This window comes from Cervus canadensis, chromosome 2, assembly GCF_019320065.1.
Source record: "Cervus canadensis isolate Bull #8, Minnesota chromosome 2, ASM1932006v1, whole genome shotgun sequence".
NCBI classification, from domain to species: domain Eukaryota; kingdom Metazoa; phylum Chordata; class Mammalia; order Artiodactyla; family Cervidae; genus Cervus; species Cervus canadensis.
The window spans coordinates 94625276-94647923 of record NC_057387.1 but is presented as its reverse complement, the minus strand read 5'-3'; the positions used below and the strand labels follow the sequence as shown (position 1 = coordinate 94647923).

At 53.9% G+C, this 22648-nt stretch overlaps 1 protein-coding gene across 1 annotated transcript; it reads left to right on the top strand.

Moving 5' to 3' along the window:
* The first annotated feature begins 2368 nt into the window (after window positions 1–2368).
* LOC122437026 (fatty-acid amide hydrolase 1) lies at window positions 2369–21459 on the top strand. The gene is made up of 15 exons (XM_043461449.1): window positions 2369–2795; window positions 10548–10661; window positions 12499–12633; window positions 12832–12965; window positions 13048–13254; window positions 13505–13545; window positions 13766–13890; window positions 16033–16158; window positions 16676–16773; window positions 18196–18295; window positions 18548–18588; window positions 19550–19589; window positions 20085–20193; window positions 20708–20853; window positions 21073–21459. Exons 1-15 carry the CDS (start codon window positions 2601–2603, stop codon window positions 21199–21201), a joined length of 1740 nt encoding a protein of 579 aa, XP_043317384.1. The 5' UTR covers window positions 2369–2600; the 3' UTR covers window positions 21202–21459.
* Window positions 21460–22648: the final 1189 nt, after the last annotated feature.

Genomic DNA, 22648 nt, shown 5'->3' with positions numbered 1-22648 from the left:
CTCTGAGGTGGCGAGGGGCTCAGGCAACTGAGGCCAAGACCTGGCAGTGCTTTAAAAATTATAAAGTGCTCCACAGGTAGTGCTTCTGAGTGTGGTAATCTTATGTCACCTGTGGACCTGTGAGTTCCTGGGAGCAAGGCCGTGCCCTGCTTCTGCCAGCCCCTTCTGTATTGAGGAAAGGCTCACAGAGATGAAGGGAAGCAAAGCAGAGCAGTTACTGAGAACCAGGCCACACTCCCCCTTCTCACCCTAGAACAAAGACAGGCTTCAAACCCTCTGGAATCTGAGAAGCTTCCTTCCCTTCTGCAAGCTCTCCCCCTCATCCTTTCTGCCCTGCCCCTACCTCCAACTGCACTTGGCAAGATACTGACCTGTCTTCCCACTCAACAGCTGAGGATACAGAAGGATGACACACTCAAGGTCACCAGTGAGTGGGTGAAGACCCAGATCCTGCTCAGGAAACCCATCAGGGCCTGCTTGAGTGACTGCAAATATGAACACAGTCTGAGTGCAGGGACATGCTGTTTTGGCTCCTGGAATGGTGTGGTGTTGAGGTACAGATGCTTTTCTGATAATACAGGTGGAGCCCTGGAAACCTTTCCCTGCTGGGTTCTCAAGTCTCCCCGCTCTCCCATTCCACATCTCTGCCTCCAGCTTGCCTCTCCCAGTCCTCCATGTTGCCTTTCCAAAACACTTGCATCATGACTCTGCTTAAGATAACAATGAATCAACATTTATTGAGCCCTTACAAAGGACCAGGTACTGTTCTAAGCTCTTCCTTTGAATTAATTCATTTAATCTTCACAATTCTGTGAAGGAGTCACTATTATTAGCTCCCATTTTGCAGATAAGGAAACTGAGGCACAAGAGGTTAGAGTGACTTACTGAAAGTTCCACAGTAAGTGTCAAAGTTAGGATTTGAACTCAGATAGTCTGGTTCCTGAACTTGGGCTTCTCAGGCCAGAAAAACCGTCTCTGTAGTTCTGTTTGTTATTGTTCAGTTGCTAAGTAGTGTCCAACTCTTTGCGGGGCCCATAGACTCCAGCGCGCTGGACTCTATTCTAATAATAAAGAACAACAACAGTAATATAATAATGAATATTCATGGATTGCTTACTATAGGCTAGGCTCTGTTCTGGTTGCATTTCAAGTACTAGCTCATTTGAGTCTTACAATAGTACTAGAGAATTGGCCAGTGGAGGGAGTATTATTATCCTCATTTTACAGGTAAGGAAACGGGGACAGTCATGCAACAAGGATGGGTTACCAGACACTCTAGCTCCAGAAGCAAACTTTAAACCACTGTGCTATCTGGCTTTTCCAAGGACTATTCAGTCCAAGGGCCCAGCATTTATTGCTCTTCGGATTCATGTCACATGATTTCTGCATTTCCACCAAAGCATGGCTTTTGTTTTTTCTATGCATGTTTTTTCCTTCTCAACCAGACCTTGAGCTCCATGAGGCCAGACTGAAGATCTGGTACATCCTCAAGTTCCCCAGTTCACAGCCAGGATCTCATAGACTCCTCCTAACAATCTTAGATTATAGGCATTCCTCCTTTTCAAGGAAAAAGCATGGATTCAGAGGTAAAGATAGAACTGGATGAACAGCAGTGTTTTGGCAGACAGCGTTTTCCAGTTACAAAGCACTCTTCCCCACATCCCATTCCACCCCACATAGCCTCACTTCCAGGGGCAGTCATGGTAGTACAGCTTGATGGTGAAGAGCAATGGTTTAGGATTAGACCTGAGTTTGAATCTCCACTCAGACACCTGCATGACCCACAGGGGGGGTCATTTAATCCCTCTTGTCCTCAGTTACCTCACTGGTAAATGAAGATGATAAAAATGCTATCCTCATCTCTCTGTTGGGAGGACAAATGAAATTAAGCACATAAATACCTGTGAGAGAGGCCTAGACTGGAGAAGTAGTGTGTGTATATAGATAATCCGCTCCCCTCCCCCCACCTCCCTAAAGACACCGCGTCCCAGGACTGGGGAGGGGAGGGGGCAGCAGGTGGGCTCCCTGAGAGAAACATCCTGTGCCCCTCTCCTGCTGGCACCCCCAAGCCCCACGCAGGGGAGAGGCGAGTGCCCTGCGGTACACAGCCCAACACAAGCTTCTCCAGGAATGATACTGCTAAACTCTTTGCAGGGTTAATCAGGTCCGCGAGCACAGACTGTCGCTGCTCTCCATCCTCTTTCCCGAAGTGGCTCGAGCTGCACAGCATCTTCTGTGAGTTGAGGGTCTTGGGTGCACCGGGCTGAGGCCAGGCCAGACGCGGGTGCCGAACCGCCGCTAGGCTCGAGGTTCCGAGGGCGCCCACGGGAAGCGGGTGCTCCTCCCTCTCGGCACCGCCCAGAGCCTTAGAACTTGGAGAGCCGTCCCAGCGGAACCGCGGCGCTTCACCTTGACCGTTGCGCTCCATCTCTCTCCAGCCGGCTGCCAGGCAACAGCGCTTGGCCCGGCGACTCGACAGCCTCTGCCTTCCCTCCGGCGCAGGCGGGCGCTGGATCCCGGGCTGATCCAGGCCGGGTTTTGCGGCGGAGTCCGCGAGCACAGATTCCTTATCGGTTGCAACCGGTCGGCGGCGGGAGATCATGGTGCTGGAAGAACCGTGGGCCGGGCTGTCCGGCGTCTCCGGGGCCGCCCTGGCCTGCTGCTTCGTGGCGGCGGCATTGGCCCTGCGCTGGTCCAGTCGCCGGACAGCGCGGGCCTCGGCGGTCCGGGCGCGACGGAGGCAGAAAGCGGGCCTGGGCACCATGGACAAGGCGGCGCAGCGCTTCCGGCTCCAGGTGACAGCCGGGGCTGGAATCGCTGTTGGGGGGGAGGGGTGGTAGCAGCGCTTTGAGCCTCCCGGGCGCGCGGAGGGGCGGGCGGCTGGCAGCTCAGGTGTGTGGGCAGCGCAGGTTTGTAACTTTCTGACACCCCTCTCGCCATCATGCATTCCGTACTCTTTTCTGAGCCAGATGGGGCCTAGAGGCAGAATGGAAACGAAAGGGACAGGGCAGGTCGTCGAAGGCTGTCGCCTCACTGGGTCAAAGAGGAGCTTTGCTGTGTGCCAGATAATCTCAAGATCATGGACTTATTGGACGCTTAAACTGCAAGATGAGAACCAATAGGATGCTTGGGTTTAGGACTTTGGAATCATAAAGTGATGGCCAAGGGGCTTCTGAGAGCTTACAGTTCAAATTCATTGAGGCTGCTCAGAGGGAGCTGGGGAGGGACTTGCTCAAGTCCACAGGGTGTTACCTGCTGAGGTGGACTCCTGTCACCTGGCTGTGGAGTCGGATGGGTTATAAGTTCCTTTCATGGATAGGTTTAGTTCCAGCCCTTCCCTGGGTGACCTGTCAACAAGCTTCTTTCCCTCTGGATCAGCTCAGTGTGTGTATGGGGATGAGGGAAGTGGCCTGGAAGAGGAGGCTTTCCTCTAGGTGTGACACGCTGGACTCAGTTACAAGTCAAAATACCAAACTCAGTTCCTTTGTGCTGTGAGAGAGAAGACTTGCCCCAAGGGGTGTTGGATGGAATTCAGATGTGATAACGTGGGAAGGCATTCCAGATGATGGGACAGGATGAGGCAGAAGCTAGAACTAGAACCCAGATGCCTGGTGGAACCATCCAGCCTCATTCCAGTGGAGAGGAGCAGGAAAGAAAGATTAGGAAGGGAGAACCCAGCCTTGGATGCCTGGCCCTGGGTGTGGCCTTGATTGCTTTGAGGTTTTAGCTGGATGTACTGGTATGAATTTACACCATACCATTCCTGGACCAGGAAAATGTCTTATTTGTTTATTTACTGAAATAAGAACATATCTGGTTCTAGCCCTCACACACTGACTTGGCACACAATCAGTGAAAGTACACAGTTTGTTCTTAGGGACTCAATCCAAACTGGCCACTTGCCCTATCTACTTGAGCAAAGCTTCGTCACTGTCTGATCCTTCTTCTCTGGCTGAGCTCCCTGGTGCCCTGCTTAGGGATCCTTGCAGTGATGCCAGGCCCAGCCTAGAGAACCTTGGTTGCTCCAGAGACTACAAGTCCTGTGCAACTAGCTAGCTGAGTTCTGCCAGCTCCAAGGAATGTGTGGGGGCAGCTGCAGGAATCTACCCACAGTTCCTGCCCACATGACTCTCCTCCTGGTTGCAAGGAACCCACCAGCTGGCAGGGGTGTGGGGTAGTAGAAGGGTGGGTCTTCCCTCACTTCAGCTCCAAGCATCAGCATCTGGATCCAAGCATCCAGTTTCCTTCTGGAGCAACAGCCTTTCCTTATTTTTAAGAACCAACTCTTCCATGGTAGATTTCTTAAAAGAAATCAACCCTGAATATTCATTGGAAGGACTGATGCTGAAGCTGAAGCTCTGGTACTTTGGCCACCTGATGCAAAGAGCTGACTCACTGGAAAAGACTTTGATGCTGGGAAAGATTGAAGGCAGGAGGAGAATGGGGGTGGGGAGCAGAGGATGAGATGGTTAGATGGCATCACGGACTCAATGGATATGAATTTAAGCAAACTCCAGGAGATAGTGAAGAACACAGGAACCTGGCGTGCTGCAGTCTATGAGGTTGGGAGGAGCAGGACATGACTTAGTGACTGAACAACAACACAACAATAACTTCCAGGGCAGGTTTTGGCTTTTAAATACCAAAAGTTATTTAAACATCCTCTGTGGGTCAGAGCCTGGCCTCAGAACACCAAAACTTGGCTCGCACAGATGAGTAAGTAGGGAAATTCCCTTCTGATTTTCTAGTGACTGGCAGAAGAAAGGGAGAACTAGTTTGGCAGTCTTGTTCTGAGCAGTCAGCACATGGGGTGAGGTCTTGCAGACAATAGTTTTGGGATCAGTAGGAGGTGGGCAGTTTGTGTGCTTCGTTGCTTAATTGTGTCCGACTTTTTTGACCCATGGTCTGTGTACCCACCAGAATCCCCTGTCCTTGGATTCTCCAGGCAAGAACACTGGAGTGGGTTACCATTTCCTCCTCCAGGGCATCTTCCCAACCCAGGGATCAAACCCACGCAAACCCACATCTCCTGTGTCTCTTGCACTGCAGGCAGATTCTTAACCCACTGAGCCATTGGGGAAGGTGGGCAGTTTAGCTGAGCTCACACATGACCTTAGGGAGAAGCCCCTCCTCCATCCCATCCCTAAGGCTCTTTCTGCTTGGCTCTGGAGTTGCTGGGCGTTTTGAGGCTGTTTCAGCAGCCTTTCTTCTGGGGCTTTCTCAGCCCAGCCCTATACTGAGAAGGGGGCCTTGAGGTCAGGGGGCCCCTGGGTGAATACAGCAGCCTGTGGTACAGATCCTGCCTGATAGACTGCAGAGAAGTGAGTTGGGACCCAGATACTTCCTGTGTCCCAAGGTGCTGCTGGAGGAGGGGAGGTCCCAAGCGCCTCCTGAACTTCACAAAATTGTTCCTCTCTTTCAGGACTCTAGAGCAACTTTAGAGTGAGGCATGCTTTTCATACGCTCTGTTGACCATGAGGCTTAATTTGTAACATGCATTTGCCCATTTGCTTCTACCTTACTGCCTAAATGAATTGTTTTATTTTTGACTGTGCTGGGTTGTTGTTGCTGCATGGGCCTTTCTCTAGTTGTGTGAGCTGGGGCTACTCTCTCCTTTCGGCATGCGGGCTTCTCATTGCTGTGCCTTCTCTTGTTGACGAACATGAGCTCTAGGGTGCATGGACTTCTATAGTTATGGTTCCTGGGCTATAGAGCATAGGCTCAGTAGTTGTGGCACATGGGCTTAGTTGCTCCATGGCATGTGGGATCTTCCCAGACCAGGGATTGAACCCTTTTCTCCTGCACTGGCAGGTGGATTCTTTACCACTGAGCCACCTGGAAAGCCCCCTAAGTAAGTTTTAATATCCTTTCTAGACTGATGTGAGGGACTGCCACTGATAGACCATGACGACTGGGAGAGCCATCCCACTTGCCCACACTTCAGTGCCTCTACACCTCTGGTTTTAACCTGAACGCCCTTGCCGCACAGACCTTACAAGCCCCTTTGTCAAAATCCCACTGGATTACAAATGTCTCTCCCTTCAACTGGATCTGACCTGTAGTTCCATCTCCTGGCATCTCCAAGACCAACCAGAAGCTGATTTTAAAGCAGTTCAGTAAATGAATGGAAGAACAGTATGGTTTTTGTTTCAGTCAATGTCAGTGGTCACATGATCTAATGGAATGTATATCTTGAAACAGAACAGAAGTGATTTTAAAAAATAATAACAACAATCAACCATGAATAAAATTAAAAAAAAAAACAACTTGAAGGACCATCTAGGGTATCTGAAATTAAGACAGTAGGTGGTTCACAAGAAAAACAGGTTGAGGAGGGGCAGTGATTCAATGATAGCTGTAATATCCTATTCTTGGAAAAAAAGGCATACAGATGGCCACATGCTTGGTGAGATCTTATTTGTATACTTCCCTGCATTCTCCATATACATTTTAATTTCCTCCATTTTCTTAGATTGGCCTCCTGGACATTCAGACTTACTCTGGTGTCTTGTGAAAGAGAAAATGTCTCAGCTGCCTGATAACTAGTTGAAGACTTAAAAATAGCTGTTAGCAACAGTGTCATCAACTGTCAACACAGAAGAGCGAGGAAAGAATGAACATTTGTGCTGAGAACTGAGAGGAGCTCACTGACAGCTTCTAGCTGAGATGCACAGGACCTCTGTGGACACCCTGGGTGAGGTGGGGAATGGTGGTGATCAGGCTCCTGGTGATCATTACCCCAGTGTGGTGGGCTCTCTGGTGATTTTTACTTTCTTCCACAAATTGGTAGGCCGTTTTTCGTTTTTTACAATGACCACATATTTATATAATCAGAAAAAAATCTTGCTATTTTCACTGTGAGGGGAGAAATGCAAGGCATAGGACTGTGTATATAGTATGATCCCTCTGTCCAAAAATAGAATATATATAAACAACTATATACATTGTGGGTTTTTCACAAACTTTTCTTCCCCTATGAGGTTTCATCAGAAACTGTTAACTATGACTTCCTTTTCAGAAGAGGGACTTGTCAGTGTGGTCCTAGAGGTGGGGGGAGTGTTTCCTTTCCATTTTGCATATCTTGAAAAAAGAAAGTCATCAGGGGTTGTCTGGGCTTCCCTGATGGCTCAGATTGTAAAGAATCTGCCTGCAATGCAGAGACCCAGATTCAATCCCTGGGTTGGGAAGATCCCCTAGAGAAGAGCATGACTACCCATTTCAGTATTCTTGCCTGAAGAATCTATGGACAGGGGAGCCCTGGCAGGCTACAGTCCATGGGGTCACAAACAGTCAGACTTGACTGAAGAGATTTAGCACACAGGAGTTATCTAGTATGTTGGGGGTAGATCATGGATCCGTTTTTTCTGCTTGTCTCTCCTTATATCATTAAAAAAGGAAAAAAGAAAATAAAAAAATCCCAAGTAAGTGTTGTATCTCTAACAAATTTGGGGAAGGGGTAGAATATTCCTGATATTGAGGCTGGGTTTCAAAGGCTGTGTGGTGGGTGTGTGTGATGGGTGTTCAGCTTTGGGCGTGAGGTGGGAGTGAGTGGGCTGTGTCACACTGAGGGGGCGCAGGGGGGTCTGACAGGACCTCAGCCTAGAAGCATCTTCTGGACCTTGTGGTGGGAGGCAACCTGAAGGGGACAGGCAAGGTGAGCTCGTTGTTGTGCTGTGTGGTCTGGTGACAAAGCTTGGGCACAGAAGCCAGCTAGGTGGCCCCTGTGTGACCCAGTAGAGAAAGGATCGGCAGTGGCAAGGGTCTCAGTAGAGGAGACAGAGAGGTGGCCATTTTCCAGAGCTGCTTAGGGGCGTGGTGACTGATTAGATGTGGCTGGAAGGAGGCGGAGATGAGGATAGATGGCAGCGTCCTTCCTTGGTGAAGAGGAGCTGGTGGAAAGGAGATAGGAGGCAGTGAGCTCAGGGGAAGGACACAGGAACAGAGGGGACAAAGGGAATAGTCGAGTGAGCGGGTCTGAGCTCAGTTGGGTCAGGCAAGGGACGATTTGGAGGCTGAAGGACGATCTAGAGGCCATGTGATAGGTGTAGGGGCCTGGAGCGGAAGCCAAGAGAAGGCATGACTTCTCCCAGCATCAGAGAGGGAAGAGCAGGTGCCCAGAGGAGCCTCCGGGAGCCTTTGCCTCTCCCTGTGTCTGGCTCCTTCTTGTGCTTCAGGTCGTAGCTGAAACGATGTCTCCGCCTGCCCCGCGCATCTGAGTCTGTCTGCTGTTCTTTCTGTCACAGACTCTGTTTACTTCCTTTCTCACACGTATTGTGATCTGTCATCATTTGTTAACTTTCTTTTTTTTTTAATTTAAAAATTTATTTTATTTTAAAAAACTTTGGGTCTCCATTGTGGCACGCCAGCTTTCTCTAGTTGCGGTGTGTGGGCTTCTCTTGTTGTGGAGCATAGGCTCTAGGGGAGGGGTCCCCGGCCCCTACCAACCAGTAACAGTCCATGGTGGGTTGGGAACCAGCTGCACAGCAGGAGGTGTGCTCTGGGGCAGGTGACCGAAACTTCATGTGCCACTCCCCATTGCTCGCGTTACTGAGGAACCACCCCCCACCCCCATACCTCCTTCCCATCCCTCCTGCCTGTGGAAAAATTGTCTTCCATGAAACTGGTCCCCGGTGCCAAAAAGTTTGGGGACTGCTACTCCAGCGCACGCAGGCTCTGTCGTTGCCCTGCAGCATGTGGGGTCTTAGTTCCCCAACCAGGGATTGAACCTACATCCCCTGCACTGGAAGGCGGATTCTTAACCACTGGACCACTAGGGATGTCCCTTGTGTTATTAAAATTTCTTTTCTTCTTTTTCAAATTCTTTTCTTAATTAATTTGTTTTCTTGAAGGTAAGCTCTAAAAGCAGGGACTTGTCTGTCTTGGCCATCTCTAAATTCATAGCCCTAACGTAGTGCTCGATACAGAGTAGGTGCTCAGAACATGTGTGTTGACTGGCTGAATGAGTGGATGACAGAAACAGCGTAGAGGAGGGAGGGAATCCCGGGAAAGGGGTATGACTGTGCCCAGGAGGAGTCTGAAGTCAGCCCTGTGAACGCCTCCATGAGACTCAAAGCAGAATGAAGAGTCAAGTGTTTGCTGTATTGGGCAACGAGGAAGTCCCTGGTGACTTTGGCAAGAGCAGAGGAGGGTAGAGATGAGATGTGGTGGCTGAACTCAGATTCTCTCCTGATTAGCCCAAAGCCCTTGAGGGGGAAGCCAGCGGGAATCTGCAGGCAGGGGCTGATCCCAGAGACTCTGGAGGCCTCCGAGGCCTGGCAGTGGGTGTCTGACCAACGTCCCTCCTTCGGAGAGCTCTTCCCTGACCACCCTCTCTACCTGTGTGCTGCCCACTTGTTATTTTCTTTATTTCTGACTATGTAAAATTCTTATTTGTTTACTTATAAATGATCTCTGTGTGTTAGTTGCTCAGTCATGTCCAACTCTTTGTAACCCTTTGGACTGTATCCCCCCAGGCTCTGTCCCTGGGATTCTCCAGGCAAGAATACTGCAGTGGGTTCCCATTTTCTTCTCCAGGGGATCTTCCTGACCCAGGGATTGAACCCGGGTCTCCTGCATTGCAGGCAGATTCTTTATCACTGAGCCACCAAATTATTTCCTCACTCCCAACTCTGCACCTTGTTCAAACTCCGCAAAGCCTGGAGGTGACTTTCTTGTTCACTTCTGTATACCTATGTCTAGCATGGTCCTTGGTACAGAGTAGATGCCTAATATATATGTATGGAATGAATGGAAAAAAACCTCTCTCTTGGATGTGGCTCTAACTTCAACCCCAGCCACCTAGGACAGGGTTTTCTTCTTTCTGCCCTCCCCTGCCAAAGGGTTGAGTAGTTAGGTGCAGGTGGACAACCAGTGGGCAGCTTGTGCTGAATGGACAGAGAACTATAGTTTATCTGTAAGTCCTAATCAAGGCACTTCCCCTCTGTGAACCTCAGTTTTTTTAAGCTGTGCAATGGGAATGGTGGTAACATTTAATCCAAACACAGAGCACATCAACAAGTTGTGTGGCCACACTCAGCAACCACTGTGCTAAGCTACTTCAGTCATGTCCAACTCTCTGCAACACTATGGACTGTAGCCCGCCAGGCTCCTTTGTCCATGGGATTCCCCAGACAAGAATCTGGAGTGGGTTGCCATACCCTTCTCTAGAGGATCTTCCCCACCCAAGGGTTGAACCCTTGTCTCATACATCTCCTGCATTGGCAGGCGGGTTCTTTACCACTAGCGCCACCTGGGAAATTTTTTCATAATGGTCTAATACTCAGCCTGGACGTGGCCTCTCCCTGGGCCCCCCTCGAGTGAGCTTCTGGAAGAGATAGATCTGTACTGTCCACAGGTGGCAAGGGCCTGCCCAGGCTGGAGCACATTTGTGATGTCAGCTGCGGGTAGGCATGTCTGTTATGGGCTGGCATGTGACAGTGAGCACGTGCTTGGTAGTTGTTGGGACTTGGGGGCATGGGCCATAGGTGTCTGTTGCAGGCACATGGGGCCTGGGGGGAGTAAGGGATTGATCCAAGGTGTCTCCCCAGAACCCTGACCTGGACTCAGAGGCGCTGCTGGCCCTGCCCCTGCCTCAACTGGTACAGAAGTTACAAAATGGGGACCTGTCTCCCGAGGCTGTGCTCTTCACCTACATGGGAAAGGTAAGGCCAGGGAGTGACCCTGCTCCTTCCTCCTCTCTCTCTGCAAGGCTGTGGGAAAACCTGGCTGGAGGGCCATGGTGGGACCACAGTGCCAAGGGCTGCCAGGGAGAGAGGGAGGGAGCCAGAGCTGTGTGTGTTTGAGAGAGAAGGCTCTGTGTATGTGCATGTGCTGGGGACACTGAGCATGTTGTCCTAGCTAGAAACCTGGCTTTTAGCCCAGACTTCCCTCCCCATTCCGCCCCCACCCCATCAGTCACTGAGTCTGGTCTGTTCCCTGTTAGAGCTCCCTCTAGACCATTCCCTTGTCTCCCCCACTACCCTAGTCTTCCACCAGTCTCCCTCCAGGACCAAGCACCAGCCTCCTGGCCGGCTGCCCGCTCAGCGTTCCAGCGTCCTCTCTGGTCAAGGATTCCGGGCTTTGGGGCATCGGCGGCTCAGCTGCTGGAGTTACCTGGCCCCAGAGCCTGCTGTGCTCTGGGTTCCCTTTTCCTGCAAGGCTCTTCTCCCTGCTCTTGCCCTGCACAGTGCAACAGGCTCCCCTGATGAGTCTTCAGAGAGGAGTCACGTCTTCCAGGAAGCTTCCCATAACCCTCCTCCCCTCCCAGTCTGGGTTAGGGTTTCCTCTTCAGCGTTCACTTACTAATAGCACATTTCTCATCACATTGTAGGGCTTGCCTTGTCTTTCTCTTTCCCAAGGCACATGTGTGGGCTTTTGGTGGACAGAGTCTTATTTGTCTTTGTACCTTAGGCCTAACACTATGTCTTTTATATGTTGATAGTAAGTGCTCAAGAAATGTGTTTGAAACGAAAAGAAGGAAGAAATTGTGCTTTGTGAGAATGACTTGTATGTGATATGATCTCTTGGAAGAGAGTACGTGGCAGTGACTCTGACCCCTAAGCAGGTGGACATGAGTGCCAGGGGTGTGAGAGTGGTGTGAGTGACTGCAGCTGAGAGGGGGACAGAGAGGGACCATGGAGAAAGGACTGGACACCCCTGGGCTAGGTGCATTGAAAGGACACAGTCTCAACAGATGGGGCTGCTTGTTTTGAATCCATGTCTCTGAAAAAGCTCCAGCCCTTCAGAGGGAGCATCCACAGAGAGCATTCTGGCTACAGATTGGCCTCCTCTTTTCCTGCCCTGGGCAGCAGACAGATTTCACATACCTGAGTTGGCAGTAGGGCCACACTCATGATCTTATTAGCTGGTAATAGCCAGCCATTCCTCAGATTCAGGTGTTCTTGGGGAGGGGTGGAGGTTTCACCTGGGCAGGTGTGGGCCAGGCCTGGGGCAGAGGAGAGTGCTGGGTGCCAGGAAGCAGAAGCCTGGGTCTAGCCCTGCTCTACATTGACTCCTGGTGCGACTCAACACGGGGATCTAGCCTCACTGGGCACTGGTGTAGCTTGAAGGAGGAGGTGGGTGGGGTGGCCAAGGGTCACCCTCCCCCCAGCTCGGCCTCTGGAGGGCATCTGACGTCACTATCTTGTTCCTCTGGAGTGTTGTGGTCCTTGCAGCACACACATACTCTCTATTCATCTCTGGAGGACATCTGAGGTCAGTATCTTGTTCCTTTGAGTGTCCTGGTCCTCGGAGCACTCTCTCTCTGTCTGTCTTGGAGTTGAAGGTCAGAGACAGCCTAGGTAAAGCTGGGCCGCGTGTCCCCAGTGGGGCCAGTACTGGGCCTACTTAACCCTCTGTGCTCCTGGCTCTGGGTCATGTTAATGGTTACCCTGTCACTGGTGGTAGATTTGAAAAGGCCAATCTTACGCTATGTTGATTATACCACAGTTGAAAAAACAAAAGAAGCCAGCCTCGTATGTCCTTTTCTCCCTCCCCCAGGCCTGGGAAGTCAACAAAGGGACTAACTGTGTGATCAGCTACCTGGCAGACTGTGAGACTCAGCTGTGCAAGGTCCCAAGACAGGGCCTGCTCTATGGTGTCCCCGTGAGCCTCAAGGAATGCTTCAGCTACAAGGTGTGCCCTGCCCCAGTCCCTGCCAGCCAGCTCTGGGTCCTGGGTCACCCTCAGAGGAAGTCCTAGGTCCAAAGGCCTTGAGAGGGCACCACAGGTGTGTCCTGGCTTGGCCTGTGGGGTGGTAGTGGGAGCAGACCCTGTGTGTTGAAGCCCCCCTGGCTCATCAACCATGTCCCTCTCACCCATCCTTCCTTCTAGGGCCAGGACTCGACACTGGGCTTGAGCCTGAACCAGGGGGTGCCAGCGGAGGGTGACTGTGTGTTGGTGCAGGTGCTGAAGTTGCAGGGCGCCTTGCCCTTCGTGCACACCAATGTCCCCCAGTCCATGCTCAGGTTGGGTCCCAGGGGTGCAGCGTGGGGGGCAGGGGCACTGGTACCAACATGACAGGGGCTGACCCCTTCCCGCTTCCTCCAGCTTTGACTGCAGTAACCCCCTCTTTGGCCCGACCATGAACCCATGGAATTCTTCCAAGAGCCCAGGTGGCTCCTCAGGAGGCGAGGGGGCCCTCATTGCTGCTGGGGGCTCCCCACTGGGCTTAGGCACCGACATTGGAGGCAGCATCCGCTTTCCCTCAGCCTTCTGTGGCATCTGCGGCCTCAAACCCACGGGGAACCGCCTCAGGTAGGATGTAGGTGGCAGGAGGAGGGAGCCTCTGAGTCCTGCTGTGTGACCTTGGCTTAGCTTCCCACCTCTCCGGGCTCCAGGCAGGGATTCCCTGACTGGGGTTTTGCTAAGAGGTAGTGTCATAGCACCACCAGCCCCTGGTTCCTAGTTGCCAAAGTGGTGAGAGAGTTGAGGGCTGCTGACTGGATGTGGGGTTGGGCAGGGGGTGGCCATTTCCCATTTCCAACCTCTTGTGTTTCTTATCCAGCAAGAGTGGCCTGAAGGGCTGTGTCTATGGACAGGTAGCAGGTGAGGTCTGTGGTTCCCTCTGTGCCCTGGAGGAGGGGGGTCTGCACCTCTGCCCCTGCCTCTCCTTGGGGCAGTGTTGGGCCCCCAGGTCACTCTAGGTCTGCATTCCTACCTCCTGTCTGCTCACACTCCAGGGCCCTGGCCCAGCTCTTGCTTGGACCCAGCCCCGGAACCCCTCGGGGCTGGGTGATCTCTCTCTCTTCCCCTCCCTGCCCCACAGTACAGCTCGCGGTCGGCCCCATGGCCCGGGACGTGGAGAGCCTGGCACTGTGCCTGCGAGCGCTGCTGTGTGAGGACATGTTCCGCTTGGACCCCACCGTGCCCCCCTTGCCCTTCAGGGAGGAGGTGAGCAGGGGTGGGGGTGGGCATGGGGTTGGATTCGGGGCTCACTGGTGCTTCTGAGCCCTTGCAGGCAGGCCTGGGAGGCCCTGTCTCCTGCAAACCAGCCCCCGGGAGTCTAAGGCCAGCACTAGCGCCTCTGCTGGTGGCACAGGGGTAAAGAATCCGCCTGCCAATGCAGGAGACGCAGGAGGCGTGGGTTCAATCCCTGAGTCGGGAAGATTCCCTGGAGAAGGAAATGGCAACCCACTCCAGTATCCTTGCCAGGATAATCCCATGGACAGAGGAGTCTAGTGGGCTACAGTCCATGGGGTTGCAGAGTCCAACACGACCTAGTGACTGAGCGCAGTAGCACCTCTGCAAACAGCCACCAGATGGTGCCCTTTCCTGCGTTTGGAAATCCCGAGCCTTTCAAATTGGCTGGCTGGGAGCCAGAGCCTTGGGGCTGTCGCTGTGGAACAGGAGGGACCTTGAGGCTAAGAACAGCTTGAGGGAGAACTCCCGAACCTCTTCCACGTTTGACAAGACAGTGAACAGGAGCCTTTCTTACAGCATTCATTTCTCTATCTCCAGCCTCCAGCAGAATGCTTGGCATGGAGGCTGAGTGAGTTAAGAACAGTTAAAAGCGGAGCGATCTCTCTCCCAGAGAAAACTGCAATCTGTGGGCAGGGATCTGTCAGATACTGGCTCCTCCAAAATATCACCAAACAGCCTGTAGATCAGATAAGGCTGAGTGTATTACTGTCTGTGGTGAGGGAGGGCGCTGCCCACACAGAGCCTTAGTGGCATGGGGGAGGAGCACAAAGTTAGAATATTGATGTTGTCTTGTCTGCGGATATGTCAATGATAGCTCAGTTGGTAAAGAATCCACCTGCAATGGAGGAGACCACGGTTCGATTCCTGAGTTGGGAAGATCCCCTGGAGAAGGCATAGGCTACCCACTCCAGTGTTCTTGGGTTTTCCTTGTGGCTCAGCTGGTAAAGAATCCGCCCGCAATGCGGGAGACCTGGGTTCGATCCCTGTGTTAGGAAGATCCCCTGGAGAAGGGAAAGTCTACCCACTCCAGTATTCTGGCCTGGAGAATTCCATGGGCTGTATAGTCTATGGGGTCACAAAGAGTCAGACACGACTGAGTCACTTTCACTTTCACTTTCATGTCAGTGTAGGGGGTTGGTTAGGATTGGGTCATAATGTAATTGGTTAGGACTGGTGGGTGCAGCGAAGTGAGGATTCTGAGGAGAGCAGTTCAAGGAGTCTTGGAGGATAAACTGTCGTTTGGTGATCCTATTGAAGAGCTGACGGGTCTTTTAAGAATGACTAATAAAGTTATCTGTACTTTACGGGCAACAGATTTCAGGAGCAGTCAAGTTAGAGATGTGAGCAGTGGTATAGTGTGTGCTTAGTCACTCAGTCGTGTCCGACTCTGCAACCCCATGGACTGTAGCTCTTGGTGGCTTCTCCGTCCATGGGGATTCTCCAGGTAAGAATACTGGAGTGGGTTGCCATGCCCTCCTCCAGGAGTGGTGTAGTAAAACCATGTTAATGTAGGCTGTGTAAGCTGTGTGATGTAAGTGCCGTTTCTCAGCGGTCTGGCGTTACTACAGACCTCTTGCCTGGGAAACGGTGAAGACCCCTGGGCAGCAGGAGATCTGGGCTGGGGCGAGGGAGGGCAAGCTCCCATTCCTCAGCTGAGGAGATGTTCTAACTCTACCAAAGGGCCCCTTCCCGAGAGGGAGGAGAGGCAATGAGGCCCCTGTCCCAAGGTCTGGAGCAATCTATTATGGGAGCCAGGACTTGCATTATTGAAACAGGCTGTGGACGCCTGGGTTTCTGCCCTGATGTTGCCACTCTGCCCTGACGAGTGGCCTGGGGCGAGTCCCGGCCCTGCTCAGGGCCTATCTCCCTATCTAGACCTGAAGCCTGTGGAATCTTCCTTCTTGCTCTGTCCACCTGCGGAGTCACTGGGAAGGTGTTTTGTGAAGGGGTCAAACACAACAGGGGCTGGCCTCCTTGGCGGTCAGTTTTTGGGGGATCTAGGCAGCAGCCTCAAAGCTGTGTCTGGGGCTGAGTAGTGGCTCTGAACTCTGGGAGCCCTGCTTCGGGCCACCGTCTCCTGACCTGACTCTGACTCATGCGTGCTGCCCCCAGATCTACAGGAGCTCTCAGCCCCTGCGTATAGGGTATTATGAGACCGACAACTATACCATGCCCACGCCAGCCATGAAGCGGGCCCTGCTGGAGACCAAGCAGAGACTTGAGGTTGCTGGCCACACGGTATGCTAGGGGAGGGGGGAACCCACAGGTCCTGGCATTGCCTCTCCTTCAGGGAAGCCTTCTAGGTATCCATGGCTGCCACCCATCCCTGGCACCCTTGCACCCTGATTGTCTGAGATTGGGGTTGCAAATTTGACCCCTGGGGGACCAGTTAAAAGGGGCTGATCAGAAGTATTGGGGTACATGCTTGATGGTGACCTCACCTCTGAGCTGGGATGTGGGAGCTGCATGGAGTGGTCCTTCCTCGTCAACCACAAAGAGTGGTGCACAGCTGTCCAGGAGTTCTCAAGGCACTGAGATGGCAGGCTTGGGGCCACTCACCTGAGACAGCTTATATGTGGTTCCAGACTCCTCTCAGGATACACATCTTACGGGGAGTTATCATGGGCCAACAAGGGTGCCTCTGTGGCTCCAGTGAGGGCACCGTGAGGGCCGAGGGCTGCCTGGACAGTGTGTTTTGGGGGATGGGACCCAAGGGTTTCTAGGTCTGGAACCTTACATGCCTCCATCTCTGCAGCTGGTTCCCTTCCTGCCGAGCAACATACCCCATGCTCTGGAGATCCTAGGCACGGGTGGGCTGTTCAGTGATGGTGGCACGACCTTCCTACAGAACTTGTGAGTAACTGGGTTTGGGGGTGGGTGGTGGGATCAGGACATGGGTAGATACAGGGAGAGCATCTGAGTGCTGTGTTCCTCCCTGGGACAGGCCACTGGGGAAGATGGAGGACAGGCCTCGGCAGAACCTGAAGAAGGCCTGGAGCTTTCTGGGCAGGGACCTTACCACCCCTCCCGCTTCAAGCTGAGCCTAGAACTGCCTTGTCAGGGAGACTTTGGAAAGGTGCCAGTGTGCGGAGAGGCAAGATTGAGCAGCCCTGGCCTGGCCCTGGGCTGAGTTGTGCAGGAAGTCACCTATCTATTGGGGAAAGATTGAGAAACAAGGGTGGAGTCAAGCAGGAGGGCAGAGGCATAGACCTGCCATTACTCCACACTCCTTGGATTTGTGCCACATCTTCCGCCTTTGAGCAGGATCTGTTTTCTTGTCTGAAAAGTCAGAAGATTGGACCACACCTGCTTTATGGGGCTTTGCAGAGCTCATATTTGAGAAGCTGGCCCCACGGGGATGTTTTCAGTTCTAAAGGCTGTTGGGGGCAGGGCAGGTCTTTGAAGTTGCCTCCTGGGGACATGCCCAGATTGAATGGACTTCTGCCAGTAGCCAAGTATGGTCTGGGAGGCTTCCCTGGTAACTCAGCTGGTAAAGAATCTGCCTGCAATGCAGGAGACTCCGGTTCAATTCCTGGGTTGGGAAGATCCACTGGAGAAGGGATACCTCCTTCAGTATTCTTGGGCTTCTCTGGTGGCTCAACTGGTAAAGAATCCACCTGCAATGCCGGAGACCTGGGTTTGATCCTTAGGTTGAGAAGATCCCCTGGAGAACGGAACGGCTACCCACTCCAGTATTCTGGCCTGGAGAGTTCCATGGACTATTCCATGGGGTTACAAAGAGTTGGACACGACTGAGCAACTTTCACTTCAGTGGAAAGGGCCACCCCTCAGTTTGGCCCTAGGGGTGAGGCTCCAGGATCAGCTGCCTGAGACCTTTCCCTGAGATCGAGAGCAGAGATAGCCTCAGAGGCAAGGATTACTGCACCCACTCGGGATTACACCACTCGTGCCTCCAGGCTGGCATCAGCATCTGTGGGGAGATGCCTTAGGCAGTATCTTTGGGCCAGGGAGATGCTGCCCACAGTTCTTATTTATTGCTCCGAGCTGAGTTTGCAATGGAGGGAGACAGGGAGCCCTGCCTTGGGGAGCTCCAGTGGATATGGGTGGAGCCCAAGCATCCCAAAGGGTCTGCAGACACATGTCACCTATTGGAAAGGAGAGGCTGGGATGAAGGGGCTGGAGGCTGCGGTTACCGGAGTCTGGTGAGGAGGGAGGTTGAGTCACTGAGTGGAGACTGGGGGATGCCGCAGGTGGGGGTGAGCCAGGAGGGACGCTTTGGGTGGATGCACCTGGACCGGACCCTTTGTCTCCCAGCAAAGGTGATTTCGTGGATCCCTGCTTGGGGGACTTGATCTCAATTCTGAGGCTGCCTGGATGGCTTAAAGGACTGCTGGCTTTCATGATGAAGCCTCTGGTGAGGACACAAGGAGTGGAAGGGTGGGCGCCACTGGGCTCTTTCCCACTTCCCTTAGCCTCCTCTTCTTCTCAGCCCCCACCCTATCTCTTTTCCTCCCCTCATGCTCTTCCATCTTCAGCCAACCTGCGTGCTGAGAGGAGTGCTGACCTGGGGCCTGCGGGGAGGGACAGAGGGAGGAGGCCTAGGTGGCCTGAAGATTATTGCCACACGCGGCCTAAACAGTCACTGACACTGTCTGTTCTTTTACAGCTCCCAAGGTTTTCAAACTTTCTCAGCAGTATGAAGTCTCGGTAAGAGTTTTTCCCACGCCCAGATGCCTACACGCCTGTTCCCCTGACCTGGGTCCAAGTGCTCTCCAATGGGAAATGATGAGAGAAGTAGCTTCTGAGGCTGGAAGTGGTCTAGGCAGGGTGGCAACCTCAGTGGCCTTGGTTAGGGTGGGGGGGCAATCTTGAAAATGTCTTAGCAAGATACAGGAAAGGCTGGAGAGTAAGGACCTGAGGGAGAACAGGGTTGGGAGAGGATGAAGAGGAGGAGATTGCCCTGCCTGGATATGGGTGGAAAGGCCCAGAAAGGAGCTAGTGGGTGGCAAGGAGCAGGGGATACTGGGGACCCATGAGAAGTGCTGGTCGTAGAGACGGAACTGCACTGCGCCTGCTCCTGCCTGCCCCTCGGGGCCTCAAGGCAGAAAAGATGGGAGTAAATTGCCTGATTCTCAAGCCCTTACAACTTGTGGACTTCCCTTCTTTTTTATGTGTGTGTGCTAAGTCGCTTCAATTGTGTCCAGCTGTTTGTGACTCAATGGACTGGAGCCCGCCAGGCTCCTCTGTCCAAGGGATTCTCCAGGCAAGAATACTGGAGTGGGTTGCCATGCCCTCCTCCAGGGAATCTTCCCCACCCAGCGACTGAACCTGTGTCTCCTGTGGCTCCTGCATTGCAGGTGGCTTCTTTGCCGCTGAGCCACAGGGGAAGCCCATTCCTTTTCTCACCACCAGGCATTGAGGACCTCAGGCGGCTCTGTGTCCTAAGAGTAGCTGGGGGTCTGGCCTAATTCCCTCTTGGGGACTCCATGGGATATGAATTTTAGGGATTAGAACTTCTGCCCTGCACTGCTTTCCTCTCAGAGTGCCCTGGAATTGAGAAGGGTCTGAGGAGGAAGGAGATCTGGGAGGTTTTGAGAGTAGGGGCCTGATGTTGCTAATCCTCATGGCTATGATTGTCATGGTCGGTGACTCCACTCCCTCTGTCCAGGTCAGCTGGAAAGCTCTGGGAACTGCATCATGAGATTGAGGTGAGGCCAGAGCCCCTGGTCTAGAGTAGGGCGGGTGGGGGTGGGGTCGGACAGGGCATATGCCTCGGGGTCTCTTGGGCACTGGTCCCTCTGCTCCCCTGGAGTGGCCCATCATCCCCCACTCCTACTCCCTGGATCGGGCCATTTGGGGCCTGCTCTGTGACCCTCACTTGCCTGGAGGCCCGTCCTAAGGGCCTGGGTCGGCCTGGGTGGGACTCCTGCCCTGGAAACCTGTTCCCCACTCTGGTGCTGCCTGTAACCAGCACTCTGTGGCCCTGCCCTGGCAGGAAGAGTGGTCTCTGTGGCTCCGTGGAGCATTTGATGCCCCCTGAAAGCATCCCTGTCTGAATGTCCTGAGGCCCTCCATCCTATCGTGGTTCAGTTCGGATCTGGGGCAGGCATGGGGCCAGTCACCCCGCCTCAGTGCCTGTGCTGCAGAGTCCGTGTAATGGGCTGGGTCTGAGCGCTTCACTGGGTGTGCGCTGTCCTCTGCAGGTGTACCGGCACTCCGTGGTGGCCCAGTGGAGAGCCCTGGAGCTGGATGTGCTGCTCACCCCCATGCTGGGCCCTGCTCTAGACCTGAACGGCCCAGGCAAGGCCACAGGTGAGGCTGGCAGCCCCATCACATCCCTCTCACCTGTCTCTTCTCTTCTAAGTTCCGCCCTGTGCCTGGTGGGGTTGCTGGGAAGTAGAAGGAGAGGAACCCTGGGGGAGGACTCCACCCCCGATAGGCTCGCAGTCTGGTTGGCTGGAGAGATGGGAGTCAGGTGGTATGCCTTGGGAGGGAATGAGCTCCTCGTCCTCAGCGATATTCAAGTTGGAGGTCTTGTTACAGAGTCTATGGTTTTTGGGAGGTGGTGTTTGAAGTCCAGGTGGGATTTAGATAAACCAAGAAAACAGCAATGAAGCTGCAGGGGTGGAGGCATAGGGCGAGCATCAGCGGGCTCTCCAGCCTGCCCTGGGCTTTGTCACTCTACTCAAGTCTCAGCCCTCGGAGAGAACCCCTCCCTGCTGGTGGAGGCCAGTGCTCTCTCTCAGGGTGGAAGATGGGGGCTCGGAGTGGACAGTCGTCACGGAAGGTCGGCTGACCTGCTTCAGCCCCTTGTGCTGTGTCTCAGGGGCCATCAGCTATACTCTGCTCTACAACTGCCTGGACTTCCCTGCGGGGGTGGTACCCGTCACCACGGTGACCGCCGAGGACGAGGCCCAGATGCAGCTTTACAAGGGCTACTTTGGCGATATCTGGGACAAGATGCTGCAGAAGGTGAGTCCCTTCCCCTCTTCTCCCCGCCGGGACCCCTTCCTCTAGTGGAGAGGACAGTATAAACAGGCGCAGGCCTTGTCGGCCTTTCTTAATGCAGGACCCCTAGAGACTGCGGGCGGGCCCTGCTGTGCTGCCCCTCCTTCCCAGCTGGGGTGCTTCCCGGGCCCAGGTGGGGCCCTGCCTGGACACCTCGGGTCCTAACCCCTGTGTCCCCTGCAGGCTGTGAGGAAGAGCGTGGGGCTGCCCGTGGCTGTGCAGTGTGTGGCTCTGCCCTGGCAGGAAGAGCTGTGTCTGCGGTTCATGCGGGAGGTGGAGCAACTGATGAACCCAGACAAGCAGCTATCCTGACTGCGGCCTACCCGGCCCTGGAGGACCCGAGACCCGCCCGGAGCTGCATCCAGCCTAGTCAGGGCACAGCTGCCGCCCCGCCAGGAATGTTCAGCCTGGGCTGAGGCTTCTGAGTCCCTCCCCTGTTGCCCTCTACAAGAAGCCCAGACCCACTGAATTTGGACCTCACTTCCTCTCCAGGTCCGCTCTCTGTCCTGACCACCCTCCTCACTGTGGCAGCCAGTGGGCATGACATGATGACTAACAGTCAAGAACTGGTGTCTGGCGTGTGTGCTTTCTGGCGGTCACTGTTCGGGCCCCGGGGGTTGGACACCCGCCCTTCTAGAACCCGACTTTAGCCATGTCCGTCTCCTGCTCCCAAACCTCCTCTAGTTCCCATCACTCACAGCATGGACACAGGTTTTTCGGGGTGGCTCTTGCAGCCCCAGCTCTTCACCCTCACCCACTGCCTCCCCGTCTCCGCCTCCCAACCCTCAGACTAAGCCCTACTTCATCAGACATTGTCTTCTCTCTTCTCCCTCTGCTGAGGAGGCCCTTTCTGCTCCTCGACCATTAAATCCTTTGAGGCCCAGCTCAGATCCCTCTTTCTCCCTCTGAGCCCTGGAGTAGGGGGGCTGTTTCTGTCCAGTCAGCCCTGGGTGGTGGGCATCTGCAGGTGGGTCGCCTCAGCACACTGGCTCTCCTTGACGAAGGGGCACTGTTTCTACATCTTCGTCCTCAGCGGCCAGCACAGGGCTGGGCACAGGGCAGCAGGGAGTCTGGGATGCTGTATGGGGAGGGAAGCCCACAGGCCTGGGGAGGCAAGCCTGAGGCAAGCCCAAGACAAGGTGATCTGGCAGAGAGTGCTTGCAGGACCAGTCAAGGACTGGATGTTCTGGGAAGGCTTCCCAAAGGAGGAGAACCTGTGTTGTGTAGAGACAGTTCCCAGAGGCTGAGGGAGGGGATGAGGACATCCCAGGGAGAGGGAAAAATATGCCTGAAAACTAGGACGAGTTTGGTATATGGAAGCATTGTGTGGGCCCAGGAGGAGCAGCAGAGAGGTGTAGGTGGGGGTCAGATGAAGGGAGTTTGGGGGGCCAGTTCAGGGACTTGAATCCAGTCTCCAGGGCAATGAGGTGCTCTTGAAAGATCACCCAGGTGTGCTGAGGAGAGTAGACTGGAGTGGCAGAGCCTGGAGGGGGTAACGAGGCTGTTCCATGATCCTAGTGTGAGGAAGGGCCTGAGGCCTGAGCTAGGGCGGCGGTTTGGGGTGGAAGTGAGCTGTCTGGGCCTGTGTTGCTTGGTGGGCAGCAGGTAGCTCATCTGGGCTGTTCTGGGGGCCGCTTGGGCCCACAAGCAGAGCTTCCTCGTGCCTCCCTGGCTCCAGCCCTAACTCGCTTTCTTGCTGTCAAAGATGTGTCTGGCTTGAGCCCTCGGGCAGGGTTGTCCCCTGGCTCCCACCTGACCC

Bases quoted from the DNA above. Each gene is read 5' to 3' on its own strand.
- LOC122437026 (XM_043461449.1), top strand. From the start codon at position 2,601: ATGGTGCTGGAAGAACCGTGGGCCGGGCTGTCCGGCGTCTCCGGGGCC. The intron at 13,546-13,765 runs GTGAGGTCTGTG...CCTGCCCCACAG, and splicing joins TGTCTATGGACAGGTAGCAG to TACAGCTCGCGGTCGGCCCC. The intron at 18,589-19,549 runs GTAAGAGTTTTT...CCCTCTGTCCAG, and splicing joins CTCAGCAGTATGAAGTCTCG to GTCAGCTGGAAAGCTCTGGG.